Source organism: Arvicola amphibius, chromosome 7, assembly GCF_903992535.2.
Source record: "Arvicola amphibius chromosome 7, mArvAmp1.2, whole genome shotgun sequence".
Lineage (NCBI taxonomy): Eukaryota > Metazoa > Chordata > Mammalia > Rodentia > Cricetidae > Arvicola > Arvicola amphibius.
Genome location: NC_052053.1, coordinates 107242325 through 107256440, shown reverse-complemented (window position 1 = coordinate 107256440; position 14116 = coordinate 107242325). Strand labels below are relative to the sequence as shown.

General features: G+C 41.2%; 1 protein-coding gene across 1 annotated transcript in view; it reads left to right on the top strand.

Moving 5' to 3' along the window:
* Arid4a (AT-rich interaction domain 4A) overlaps positions 1-14116 on the top strand; it is a 69297-nt gene that overhangs the window by 36855 nt on the left and 18326 nt on the right. Inside the window, exons 12-17 of the mRNA XM_038336063.1 lie at positions 2661-2733; positions 3590-3684; positions 3783-3880; positions 4721-4952; positions 8637-8887; positions 10994-11191. Of these exons, the coding sequence (XP_038191991.1) occupies positions 2661-2733; positions 3590-3684; positions 3783-3880; positions 4721-4952; positions 8637-8887; positions 10994-11191 (947 nt within the window). The remainder of the gene's footprint in view (positions 1-2660; positions 2734-3589; positions 3685-3782; positions 3881-4720; positions 4953-8636; positions 8888-10993; positions 11192-14116) is intronic.

Sequence of the window (14116 nt, the reverse complement as noted above, 5' to 3'; positions counted from 1 at the left end):
GTTGTCTAACTATGTGCCGGTCTTCACAGATTAAAGCCATTAATAAAATAACCATGACCCAACGCCAATAGTCCCCCTAAGCACTGCCAGCCTGGAGAAGAATGAAAGAAAACACCTACTGCTGGGCAGTGGTGGCTCCGGTCTTTAATCCCAGCACTCTTGAGTCAAGAGGCGGGTGGAGCTCTGTGAGTTCAAGGCCAGCCAGAACTACACAGAGAAACCCTGTCTCGAAAAAACAAACAAAAAAACAAAACACAAATTTATACTGTTCCTAGGCACCACTGTTTCCTAACTTAGTATTTCAGGTGGTTGTTCATCTGTCTGCTCTGCCTCACAAGTGCTGGGATTCAAGGCTTGTGCCTCCCGGCTTATAAATTTCCTAACATCATAATCATGTACATGTGTCGTTTGTGTTCTTAGAGTCCCCTCCTTGTGTGGCCATTTTGACTGATGCTTGACTACATGGCCAGAAGAAGTCTTGACAATTCAGAGAGTCCTCTACCTTTCCTCTTCTTGCCCTTTCCCACACTTAGGGCCTGAACAGTGCGGCAGCCCCTAGCTTCCCATCCAGAAAGAGGTGCTAGAGGGGTGAGAAGCATGGAGGTGACAGCAAACCACAGTAGCAGATCTGAATCCCAGACAAAAGGCTCACAGGGAGGCATTTCCTAGTCTGTGTAACACAGCTACTTAAAGTTATGGTCAAGAATTCCTTATGAGATTAAAGAACTTCATTTTTTGCAAAAACTTTCAGGTAAATTTAAAATGCTGTTTTTGGTATATTTATTTTTTGGTGGAAATCTCCTTTCAAGAAAATCAACATATATATAAATTGCATTTCTTACTGATTTTATTTTTGTATCTTAGAACTGCACCTAAACTTACAATTTCATGGCATGTTTCCTCACAGAGCCTAAAATACTCTTTATTTATCCACTAAATGCCTTTAAGCTATCAATTTTTAATCTGTAAAAATTATCCTCAATCGTGAAAAATTTAACATAGTTTGACATAACCTTATTTGTTCCCCATTTATAATTAGTGGATTTATTTTTGTTTCCTGTGCTGGGGAACAAGTTTTATTATATTTTATTTATTTATATTTTTTTAAGACAGGGTCTTACGTAGATCTGGCTGTTGTAACACTTACTGTGTAGACCAGGTTGGCCTTGGAATCACAGCAATCTGCCTGCCTCCTAGATTTTATTATATATTTTAATCAACTATATGTTCATTGATCCTGGCAATAGTATTAGCTATTAAGATTCTTAAAGGATAACATGATTTTTAAAGTGCCTGTTGCCTTCTAGATACTGAATAATTGATATTCATTGCCTGAACATCGCTTATCATCTAAACATGGTTTGTAAAAGGCAAAAATCTGAATTATTCTCATAGAACACAGTAATCTTCTAATGTCATGATCCTTTATATGGAAGAAACATAAGCGTTTTATTAATTTCTCCACAGTACTGCTGAATTTTCAATGATTTCTGTAAGTCAGGTGTGGTGTATGCCTACAGTCTCAGCGTGTGGGAGGGGACAGCAAGAGGGTCAGACAGGTCAGCCTGTCCTGCCTGTGACAATGTCAAAACAACCAGAAAAGCTGTGCATATGTGTTGATAGGCAGTCTGTCATTCTGTGTGTGTGTGCATTCGTGCCATATCACATGTGTGAGCAAGAGGACAGCTTGTGCCGTCAGTTCTCTTTTTCTAACGTGGGGTACGAGGGTTGAGCTCAGGTTGTCAGGCATGGTGGTAGTGCCTCTGTCTCGTGAGCCATCTTGACACCCCAAGGATATTTTATTTTAATCTATAATAGTGTTATAGGAAATAGTATTAGATTTACATAATTAATAACTAGGAACACATAAATAGGTTGTTTTTTGAAATTTATTTTTATAGAAGCACACATGATTAAGTAATTATGTGTTAACTTTCTTTGCTAACAATTCTTTTATTTACTTTGAAGCAGAGGTAAGGAGTATCCAGCCTTTTGGCATTGTGACATGATGCTGTCTATAAATGTCTTAAAGGGTTACAGTGGCAAATACAGACACCATCCAAGAAAAGCACTGGAGAAAAAGCAGGCTAGGGGGAGATTAAGGAGGTGATGAGGTCTGCTCCAAAATACAATTTATATGCTTTTCTTCGATGAATTCAGATTAATAATAAGATTCTCATCTAAACAGAAAACCTTTACCACTGACTTTACAGTCTTTGTTTATATTCATTCAGTTATATTGTTTTCTATAAAAACATTTTTTTGTCATGAGTGTGCTTATCTCCCAGTATAGTTCTGTGGGCCATATAACATTTTTTTCCTCCCCAAATAAAGTCAAATGAGGTAAAACCAGTCCTCTTGCTGCATTCTGGAATATTTTCCTTTTGATTCTTATTAGTCTTTCGACGATGCTCAAGGCAGGGTCAGAGTAGAAACTGGAGAGAAGGGGGTAGCCTGGCTTACCGTTGCCACAGATCTTTGTTATCAGAATGTGAGTTAAGAGCGGGGCATGGATGCAGTGGTGGAGCACGTTCCTGGCATTGGGGGGCCTAGAGTTTGAACAGCAAAAAACCTGAAAGCAGTAAAATGTGACTACTAGGGGTTCCTGGATTCTCAAATAACATCGTGTCTTTTTCTCTCCACTGTGCTTGTATTTGCAGCCTGAGGAAGAACTTGATCCTGAAGAGAGGGACAACTTCCTGCAGCAGCTTTATAAGTTTATGGAAGACAGAGGTATGTCATTTTTGTGGCTTTCCGTTTGAGGTATGTATATCGTTTCTGCTGTATTGGGAGTGCCGTGTGGTCCAGTGAAAGCCTGCGGATCAGTAAGACCTGATGGTAGTTAGATGTTTGGAATAAAGGCAAACTATTTTAAGTAGAGTAATAGGAAATCAGTACTTACATAGTTAAAGCTGGTCTCCCTGATATTTATTGGAAGATTAAATTAGTCAGAAGTAAAAAGTGACCAATCATAATATTTCTCTGTGTAGTTATTAACTACGATGGTAATGCTGGACTCAGACAAGTAAGCCCACGTGATCCTTGGTCTCTACAAGCTAAGGATAATGAACATCGGTTTCTTTCTGAGTGGGACAGGATTTCCACAGAGGTAGAAGAAATAGAACTTTTGGAAATCGTCACACTGACATTTTTTTAGTCCTAGAAAATCCTCAGGTAATTTGGCCTAGTCATTCCCGGGTTTTGAGAAGTAATCCCACAGAGAACTGCATGCAGCTTTCCTTGCGGCTAAGCAGCAAGGATGGAGCTGTAGCCTTCCTGCCTCATTTGCTCATGCTATAGTGAGCCAGCAATGCCAGCCGCACACAGCAGTCTCAGTTTTTCACTTAGTTCTAGCCATGTCACGGAATAGAGGCACCTTGATAGAAGGGCGCAACTTCTGAAATCCAGAGAGCCCGCACAACAGTACAAGGAGCATAGAGAAGACTTTGTGTCTTATGTAATTGAAGGACCTTTAAATACACACCTCTGATTAGTGGATTTTGCTGAATTAGAGGTCAGTAGCTTTACTTTCAGATGAGTAGTTTTCGTGTGACTGAACTCTTCATTTTTTCCCTCTGCCATTAAAAAGGCACTCCAATCAACAAGCCTCCTGTTCTGGGCTACAAAGACCTCAATCTCTTCAAGCTCTTTAGACTGGTCTACCATCAGGGGGGATGTGACAATGTAAGTAACCAACTGGTGCTCTGCAAGCACTGTTTGTGCAAAAAACACGGAATGCTAGTGTCCTTTGATAATTATTAACAAAAATCTCAATTTTCCAGATTGATAGTGGTGCTGTATGGAAGCAAATTTATATGGACCTTGGCATTCCAATATTGAACTCAGCTGCTTCCTACAATGTAAAAACTGCTTATAGAAAGTAAGTGGTCAACGTCATTAACGAATAAATGTCAGCCGGGCATGGTGGTGGCTCACACCTTTAATTTTAGCACTCAAGGTAGAAGCAGGTGGATCTCTTGAGTTCAAGGCCCACCTGTTCTGCAGAGGCTTCCAAGACAACCAGGGCTACACAGAGAAACCCTGTCTTGCAAAACCAAAAACATAAACATTTTCAGGGAGCGGGTTTCTTTTAATGCATTAGCACTTCAAGCAAGGAACATAAGTGTTCATGTTTAGGCTGGGAGATTGAGAGTTTAGAGCCCACTCTCTCCACTTCCCATGTGATGCTGATTTCCTCTTTCAAGTCAGGGGTCAGGGGTGCTTATTAGCTGCATTTCCAGCGTATAGGCTGTAGCTCTGGTTACATACGTGTTCTAGATCAGCGGCTCTCAGCCTTCTTAGTGCTGCGACTCTTCAATACCGTTCCTTATGGCGAGGTAACTCCAACCATAAAATTATTTTTGTTGCTACTTTATATCTAATTTTGCTACCGTTCTGAGTTGTAATGTAAATATCTGTGTTTTCCAATGGTCTTAGGTGACCCCTGTGAAAGGGTCATTCAGCCTCCAAAGGGGTTGCGAACCACGGGTTGAGAACCTCTGTTCTAGAACAGTGTTCTGAGATGGCTCTGTTAAATTGTAACAGTCTCAGGTTCTCTGGACAATATTTTAGTTTTTGGTACCTCTGTTTAATTGTATCAAAGACATTCAAAGAGTACTTACATAAAACGGATGCTTTTTAATTTTTACCATTTATTTACCTTTGATTCACAATAAATGCAAAGACTAGGAGTTCTTAAGATGAAACATTGTGTGTTTAGATATCTCTATGGTTTTGAGGAGTACTGCCGTTCTGCAAATATTCAGTTCAGAACTGTTCACCACCATGAACCCAAAGTAAAAGTGGAGAAAAAAGACTTTGAAGAATCCATGGAAGAGCCTCTAAACGCGAACCAGGAAATGCCTTTAATGGAGGTGAAGAGCGAGCCTGAGGAGAACACCGAATCCAGCAGTGAGAGCGACAGAGAAGACACAGAGCAGAAGTCTCCAAGAGTGAGTTCTTAGTGATTTTATCTGCTGCAAGTATTCTTTTAAAAGTTTTATTGTGGACGCTTAACGTATATATTCAAAACTTTGTGACATAGTCCTAGTTTGTGTTACGGTATTTAGTAATGTTGCAACAAGGTTATCATAGCAACCTTTTCCTGGGTACTGTTAACCCGTATACTTTCTCTACTCAAAAAAGCTCCTCCTCCCCAGGCATGGAGGCTCATGCCTATAGTTGCAGCGCTCAGGATCCTGAGGCAAGAGACTTGTCCTGCGTTCAGCCTGGACTGCACAGCGTGGTACAGGCCAGTTTAAACCAAAGCATGAAACCCTGTCCTCAGCAACCAAACCAAGTGGGAAAAACACACACATGTAAAAAATGCACTGCCTGCTTCTGTGACAGTCTGCTCAAGTCTCTGTCATCTGACTCAGTCCTATGTACTCTTTCTTCTTGCTACAATGTTACCCAGTGAATCCTGCACTGGTCGCACTCTTTACAATCGCTACTTCCTCCTTTCTCACTACTCTTAGCTGGAATGTCTGAATTGATTTTTTTTTCTCTTTCTCTCCCTCTGTACCAAGGTTGCATTGCTTGAAGGCTAGGATGAGTGTTGAATTTGCTTATTGATGAGATCCCATACTTCTAGAATAAAGAAACACAGCACATAGGAAGTGTTTATTAAATATTTGAGTGAATTGCCTCTTGACAGTTCCTATGCCCCAACTGCAAATCTATATGCATACTATGCAACTTTATTTGTTTGTACATTGATTTTATCTTCATATTCTCTCTCTCTCTCTCTCTCTCTCTCTCTCTCTCTCTCTCTCTCTCACGCACTCACACCACATGTGTACATGTACACATACATGCTCACACACACTGCCCCCTGTATTTCTCTTCACTGACTAAACATACATGAAGGATTACCATTCAGTATTCTGATCCATGCCCAATAATAGCTACATAGCATGATTTGTCATTTTATGGATTGCCATATGGTAAAAAAAAAAAAAAATTGGAATTGATTTTTTTGTTGTTGTTGTTTGTTTTTTGAGATAGGGTTTCTCTATTATGTATCTCTGGTTGTCCTGGACCATGCTGGCCTCAGACTCACAGAGATTTACTTACTTCTGCCTCCCTAGAGCTGGGTGGGATTCAAGGCGTGCACCATTATGCCTGACTTTCTTTTTTTTTTTTTGGTTTTTCGAGACAGGGTTTCTGTGGCTTTGGAGCCTGTCCTGGAACTCACTCTTGTAGACCAGGCTGGTCTCGAACTCAAAGAGATCCGTCTGCCTCTGCCTCCCGAGTGCTGGGATTAAAGGCGTGCGCCACCACCGCCTGGCTTATGCCTGACTTTCAGTTCTTAATGTATCCTATTTGTTGGTGAAGCCATATTTAATGGAAAGGGACAGTGAAGTTTTTCAGAAGTTGTGCTTCTGTGGAGGGGTTGCTTTTTTCTCTTTTAAAAAGGGTTTGTTTATTTTTATGTGTATTGGTGTTTGCCTGCATGTATGTCTGTGTGTCACCTGCATATCTGGAGCTTATAGAGGCCAGGAAAGAGCACCAGATCCCCTGGAACTGCAGTTACAGATGGTTGTGAGCCACCATGTGAGTGCTGAGAATTGAACCTAGGTTCTTTACAAGAACATCAAGTGCTCTTAACCACGGAGCAGTCTCTCCAGCATCTAGAATTAGAATCCCTGTTTTTAAACTGACCATTCTGTCATCTAATAAGGGAAATACTTTCATGGATTTCATAAAATGTGTAAGTTTTTTATTTTTATTTAAAAGTTTTGTTTATTTATTTTAGTTTTAAAGAGACTCATAGCTCAAGTTAGACTCAACTCACTATATAGCTGTGGATAACTTTTAACTTCTGACCCTCCAGCATCCATTTTTCAAATGTTAGGATTACAGGGGTGAACTATGCCATGCTTTAATCAACTGTTAGGTTTTTGTTTGGGGGGCTGTGAGTGAGTGTGTGTGTGTGTGTGTGCGCGCGCGCGCGCGCGCGCGGGGGGGGGGGGGGCATGTGCACACGTCTGCAAATGCAAGGCCATAGGAGGATGTTAGATGTCTTGCTCTGTTTCTCTCTGCCTTAGTCCCTTGAAACTTGTTCTCTCACTACCTGTAAGTCGGCTATAGCCAGCAATTCCTAGTGACCCTGCTGTCTTCCCCGACCCTTCCTCCAATTCCCAGCACTGTGGCTTTTTTTTTTTTTTTTTTTTTTTTTTTTTGAGGTGGGTGCAAGGGATTTGAAAGGGATTTGAACGCAGGTCCTCATGCTTGCATAGCAAGCCCTCTGAAATGCTGAGCCACCTCCCCACCTCCTTACTTACTTTTTTCCTTTTTCTTTTAAATCCCCCCAATTCTAAGTAGAGGAGGGAAGTGTTCTGCCATCATGTTAGGTAGATCTGCAGAATTGAGGTCTTGAAGAGGCTCACCCGTGTCACAGCCAGTTGGCCTGCCGGCGGTTTAGTAGAGACCTACTGGAGACTGTAGTGCCTGTTCCTGCCCTGTGCATGCTCCCGATACTTACCCAGAGAAATCTCACTTTTTAATTAGTTTGTTTGTTTGCTTGCTTGTTTTGTGTGTGTGTGTGTGTGTGTGTGTGTGTGTGTGTGTATGTTTGACTTGTGTGTGGAGACCCTCAAAGTCCAGAAGAAGATGTTGGATCTTTTGGAGCTGGAGTTAAAAATGGTTGTGAGCCGCTTGGTAAGAGTGCTGGGAACCAAACTTGGGCCCTGTGGAAGAGCAGCCTGTGCTCTTGAAGCCCAAAAATCTCACTTTTTAAACATTGATGCCTTTGGGTCCTTAATGTATAATCACACATAAATATACTGATATTTGATTTTTATTGTAAGAAAACATTGAAATTTGATTTCTATTTTAATAAACAATAAGATTGGAGATCACAGACCTTTCAAAGAGGTCATAATTTAGGGAGTATATTTATGAAGATTATTATTAGTAACAAACATTTTATTTAAAAAACATTTACTCTGTGTGTGTGTGAAGGTCAGAGGATAATTTGTGAGGGTCACTTTTCCTTCCACCATGAGTCCAAATAAGTCATGAACCCATGTCATCAGGCTTTGTGGCAAGTGTGTACCTTTACTCCTTGGTCCATCTGGCCAGCCCAACATAATTCGTAGGAAATTCTATCATTAGCATATAGATAGTTTAATTTTTTTAAACCCTAGTTAGCAGGTATTTTAGAACGGGATAAGGTTGGGGATGATGCCCTTGGGAAGAGCACTTGCTAAGCCTGTGCAAAGCCCCGACATTGCCAAACAAAGTAATGTTGTGAGCAAAGACATGCTAGGATACTAGGTGCTGAAACCATCTCTTTGCACTTGGAAAAAGGTTCCATTCACACTGAGCTGCACTCCCAGCCCTAGGAGATGAGTTTCCTTATGAATACACATAATAACTTGTCCAGGGATCATGTTAGACATAATTAAAATTTACACAGAGAAACCCTGTCTCAGAAAAAAATAAAAAAAGGAGAGCGAGATTTATATTGATGAGTCATTTACTTCCAAAAGAAATAGTTTAAATGAGTTAATTGTTCTTATTCTAATCTCAAGCCAGGAAGCAGCTTGCTCACTACTGTAGAGGCTTCAGAGAAAGATACCTTTCTCCATTTGTAGTGTTAGCTCTCTAAAAGCTTTTATCCCCTCTACTAGGGGCGAAAGAAAATTGTTCGAGATGCAAATTCTATTAAAAAAGAAATAGAAGAAGAGAAAATAGAAGATAAATTCATCAAAGATGATACTGAAAATAAGGATGTCGATGAAGACTATGAAACAGCAGAGAAAAAAGAAAATGAGCTGCTACTCGGGAGAAAAAGTACACCAAAGCACAAAGAGAAGAAACTTAAAAGGCCAGAAGGTTCTGAGAAAGACTCAGATGAAGAGGAAGAGCCAAGCCAAGAGAGGTACATTGTCTTATGTCTTCTCCAGAGGCCCTGTCAGGGGCCCAGCATCACTCTACTCCTGCTTAGAGGTTCAGGTGTGAGGGAATGTCTTCTTATTGGGACTTCCGTTCCTCTTGTCTAATGAAGGTGAGACACATTGTGAAGATGATGTGTATCGCCTTTCGGAATTGGAGAATATACTGGTCGCACCATTTTAATAGCACTTGTGCCCTAAACAGTGGCCTCAAAGAAGGCTGCGCCACCCAGTCAAAAGAAAGGTCCTGCAGTTGACAGCAGGGAAGGGAGCTGGAGAAAAATGGAGGAAGTGGACAAGAGGAAACAGCGACAGCAAAAATTCCATTTTAAAAAAGGTACAATGTGGGAAGCTAACAAACACATGGGTGCAAGTACTAGCAGATGTTTCTGTGTGTTAGCTTGATTTAAGACAGTTTTCTTTTTCAAGTTACTGTATTAGAGTAAGTGGCATGCACCCCTGATTCTAGTTTGGAAAATACATTCTTACCCCACATCTCATCAATAAATTTTAGCTTTTTAATGTTCATTCTATTTGCTGTTGAGTGAAAACTGCATATTTTTCCATGTATTAGACTTGCATGGATCAAAGTAACCTAAAAATATCCAAAAATAAGGCAGTTCAGCTAGATAAAGTATTGTCTCACCATTTTGTATAGTGGGCCATTTTGTACATGTGATCAAATGGATTTACTAATTTTTAGATAGTAATTAAAAGGAAGTTTTAGAACAACACCATAACACACTTGATTGAAAACAGGAACTTTTCTCCAGTTGTTTTTTAGTCATTTTATTACATAATGCTAAGTTTTCTAGAAGTTTGAGATCTTCAGCCAAATTTGGGGACAGTGGGCTGCTGTGCCCGAATGGTAGCTGTCACCATCTACAAATAAACCATCGGGAGCATCAGTGTTTAGGGAAGTAATAACTGGCGAGTAGGAAAGCTGCTTGATGTTCTGTGGGTAGGCATGTGAACCAGTGCAGTTATCTTTGACATAGTTTAGTTTTAAAAAGTTCTGAATGAAGTATAATTAGAATTTAAAAAGTAGCAGGAAATCATTGGGAGCTGAGAATAAGAAGTACAATATTTAAATATTTAAAACACTATCAAGGCGAGCTACTTAAAAGTAGGGTCTGATTTTAATATTGAGTCTATATGAATAACTGTGGCTAAAATACTTGATGCACAAATGGAGCAACTATTTTAGAACAAATAGTTCCATCTTCAATGTGAAGGATAATTTTCTATTTTATTAAATAAAATTTGAGTAAATAAACAATTAACAGTGCATATTATCTGTATCAGGAATCATGGAGATTTTTGTGTTTTGGAATGATTTCTTCAGGATATTTATGAGACGTGTCCCTGGAGAACAGATATTCCTGATGCAGATGAGCTGTCAAGGCTTCAGTCGTGTGCCTACTGTGCTTGAGATTTTCAGATGGCTCCTGAAGCTCTTGAAATCCTTAGAACACCTCCTTCACCCTTGAGGCAGTTGTCTTCTGAGTCCCTGCGAGGTTAATAGGCAGTACACTTTATGGTGACAGTTTCAAAATCCTGCCGGACTTGTCATCTGCATTCCCTTTATGTTTAACAATGGAAGTAAGGAAAAGCTGCTCGGGGAGGAGTTAGAATGGAAGTCAACAAAACCCTAAAGCTTTGTTCTACTGTCACTTTCTTATAATTTCAGCGAGTGCTGAAGTAGATTGAGGACAAGTAGTTGCAAGAAGTTACAAGATAGCTTTAGAAAATTCTCACAAGTAAGGTGGCACTTGATTATGAATCCAGAAGGCCAGCCCTGGGCATATGGTTTGATTTTATTTTGGTCTAAAGTGACTTGTTGACTGCTGTGACTTATTAGCTGTGGTTATTGATTGGCCTTTAGGAAGTATGGCTTTACCTTTGTACAGTGCACCTTAGTAAGGAGTCCTTAAAATCTTCTCCCTCTCCTCCTTCTTCTCCTCCTCCTCCACTGACATGTTACTAAGGTAATTTAGGCTGTAAGGACTCTACATGCTGGACTCTCTTATCACTGATGATGTTGTTCTCCATTAAGCGATTAGTAGCATTATCAATGTTGTAATTCACTGCAGGGAAGACACTGAGAGCAAATGCGACTCGGAAGGGGAGGACGATGGCGATGACACAGAGCCCTGCCTGACAGGAACCAAAGTGAAAGTGAAGTATGGGCGAGGAAAAACGCAGAAAATTTATGAAGCCAGCATTAAGAGCACTGAGACCGATGACGGGGAGGTTTTATACTTGGTGCATTATTATGGATGGAATGTCAGGTAAGCAATAAAGCGTGTTCTTTTAGGTGGTTAAAAAGAGCAGTGTCGCAGGAAGCTCTTGCGTGTGTTTACAAGGCACACCTTGGTTCTAAACTTTTGAAGACTTTGATTTTTGCAGTTATATAAACCGTCACTGCCTCCCAGAGACCAGCAGGGGCTGCCATTGGAACAGCTGAGTTCATGACTTTTTTTATAGGGAGACAGAACATGAGGGGAAGCCGTGGAGCATCAGTGTCCCAGGGCGATGGCTAAGTCACCATGATGTGAAAACTCAGGGCCCCGCCTCAGGAATCAGGAAGAGTGCAACACTCTGGAAAGCTGTGGAGCAGTCTGGGAGTGAGGCCACAGCTCTTGACTGTGAGCTTCTTTGTTTCCTTTATCAAAAGTCAAACCGGTGACAAGCAATGTAATAATTTTGAGTTGTCTAAGTAATTAAAATCTGTACAGGGTAGGACTTAGATTTGAGCATTTGTTACGTTAGGTTTAAGAGAGTCTTTGTTCTGGATGCACTCAGGCAGGAAGCTGATGTAATTCTGTCATTGGTTCTCTTAGTAAATCTTACCTAGAAAGAGAGAAGGCCAGATCAAAGTTAATCCTATAATTAGTAAAGAAGCAGAGTGACTCATTAGTCATGGAGAAGATACTTGGACAACGTTCCCTGTTTTTTCTGTGTTCAGACATGAGGAGGGAGTTGTATTTTTGTTTTGATCCTCTGCTGGCATGGAGGAGCAGTCTTGTCTGGTAATGATGTTCTGTGAAACTGGTCACGTTCAAGGGAAGACAGCTCAGTCTGGCCATGTGAGCTGGACCAGCTAAAGCAACACTGGGGCCCAGCTGTCCTAAGTCCCGCTTTTCTCTTAAGCCTTTTGAAAGTGTGTGTGTGTGTGTGTGTGTGTGTGTGTGTGTGTAGGTGCAGGATGCTCTGGGTTCCCGTGCAGCCACATTGCTACATGCCTTTCTACATACGAGGCATGTACGCTTTTCTGACTTTGTCCCCTCATCTCCAGATTGGAGAATCCAGGGTTTTTACTTTTAAGTAAATTGTCAAATTATAATCCCATTGTTAAGTAGCACGTGAAGTGCATAGAGCGATGCCTAGGACATAGGCCGTGCTCAGTGTCAGCTGTTAGTGTGACTCTGCAGGGTCTGTGCTCGGTGTCAGCTGTTAGTGTGACTCTGCAGGGTCTGTGCTTGGTGTCAGCTGTTAGTGTGACTCTGCAGGGTCTGTGCTCGGTGTCAGCTGTTAGTGTGACTCTGTAGGGTCTGTGCTTGGTGTCAGCTGTTAGTGTGACTCTGCAGGGTCTGTGCTCGGTGTCAGCTGTTAGTGTGACTCTGTAGGGTCTGTGCTTGGTGTCAGCTGTTAGTGTGACTCTGCAGGGTCTGTGCTCGGTGTCAGCTGTTAGTGTGACTCTGTAGGGTCTGTGCTTGGTGTCAGCTGTTAGTGTGACTCTGCAGGGTCTGTGCTCGGTGTCAGCTGTTAGTGTGACTCTGTAGGGTCTGTGCTTGGTGTCAGCTGTTAGTGTGACTCTGCAGGGTCTGTGCTTGGTGTCAGCTGTTAGTGTGACTCTGCAGGGTCTGTGCTCAGTGTCAGCTGTTAGTGTGACTCTGCAGGGTCTGTGCTCAGTGTCAGCTGTTAGTGTGACTCTGCAGGGTCTTTAGAACTAAGCAGAGTCCTTGTATCCTGATAAATTCGGAAGAGACACGATTCCCAACTCTGGCAGCTGCAGCACGTTTTATCCACGTTTCCCTCAGAGTCAAGCTTGTTCACAGCCATCTATTCTGTGTGCAGCCTGTTGTGCTAGAATCTTTCTTTCTTGTCACCCTTCTTATCTTCTTAGGGTTTCCCTTTATGACTCTACCCAGTAGTTCTGTCATTGTCTTAGTCACCCACTGATGGCTCTTTTGACTTAGTTGTCCATAGATCTTCCTAAAAGCTGGTCAGGTCTGACTATCAGAGAATCCTTACGGTTTCTAGATGGTGTAGTCATGTTTCTAAAATGGGAGCATCTGCAAGCGTGAGAGAAGCCCTAACATGGCTGCTAGAAGTACCTGCCTGGCCTACCACTCAGACCAGACTTGGGTGGGCCACACGACTTCCTTCCAGATAGGAACAACACCCATGCTTTGGGCAACGTTATGATGTGTTCTGGGGGGGTTATGGGCAAGGTATTTTCTTCTTTACAACCCTAGATTAGGTATATATCTTTGTTACTGCATTTACTAGACAGTACTCAGTTATACAGTGTATATATTTTTTATATCAGACATGAAAGCAAGAGCTTGTTCTATCTCTACATATTTTATAATGCCTATTACTTTAGTGGGCCCTCTGTAAATGTCTAAATTAGGAAATATTTATAGGCTGGGCAGTGGTGGCACACACCTTTAATCCCAGCAATAGGAAGGTAGAATCAGGAGGGTCTTTGTGAATTCAAGGCCAGCCTGGTCTACAGAGTGCATTCCAGAATAGCCAGGGCTACACAGAGAAACCCTCTCTTGAAAACCCAATTTAAGAGGGGGGGGGGGGGAATATTTATAAATAAGGTTTTAATAGCCATCTCTGTTCCATAAGTTTTAGATATTGGATGAACTGCCAGGAAATGGGTTTTTATCTATAGTGTAGGCATCATGGTATCAGGGCAGCTAAAACCTGTACATACTTGAGCCATGTGCTTTGCATGTTTCCATGGCAACTAGTTTACAGTATTACTAGATACTGTAAATTACCGTGCATTTGTGTAATGCAAGAAGTGTTATTTAGTTCTGGATAGTTTAATGTATTTGTCTCTTTCTAGGAATGGGAAAGATTATGCTGAAATTTAAGTGTTTAGAAGGAGCAAGGGAAATGAGTCTCCAGCTTAGGCTAAAGAAAACAAGTCTAAATAAAGGAAATTAAATTGAATACAAATATCTCTAAATATCTTC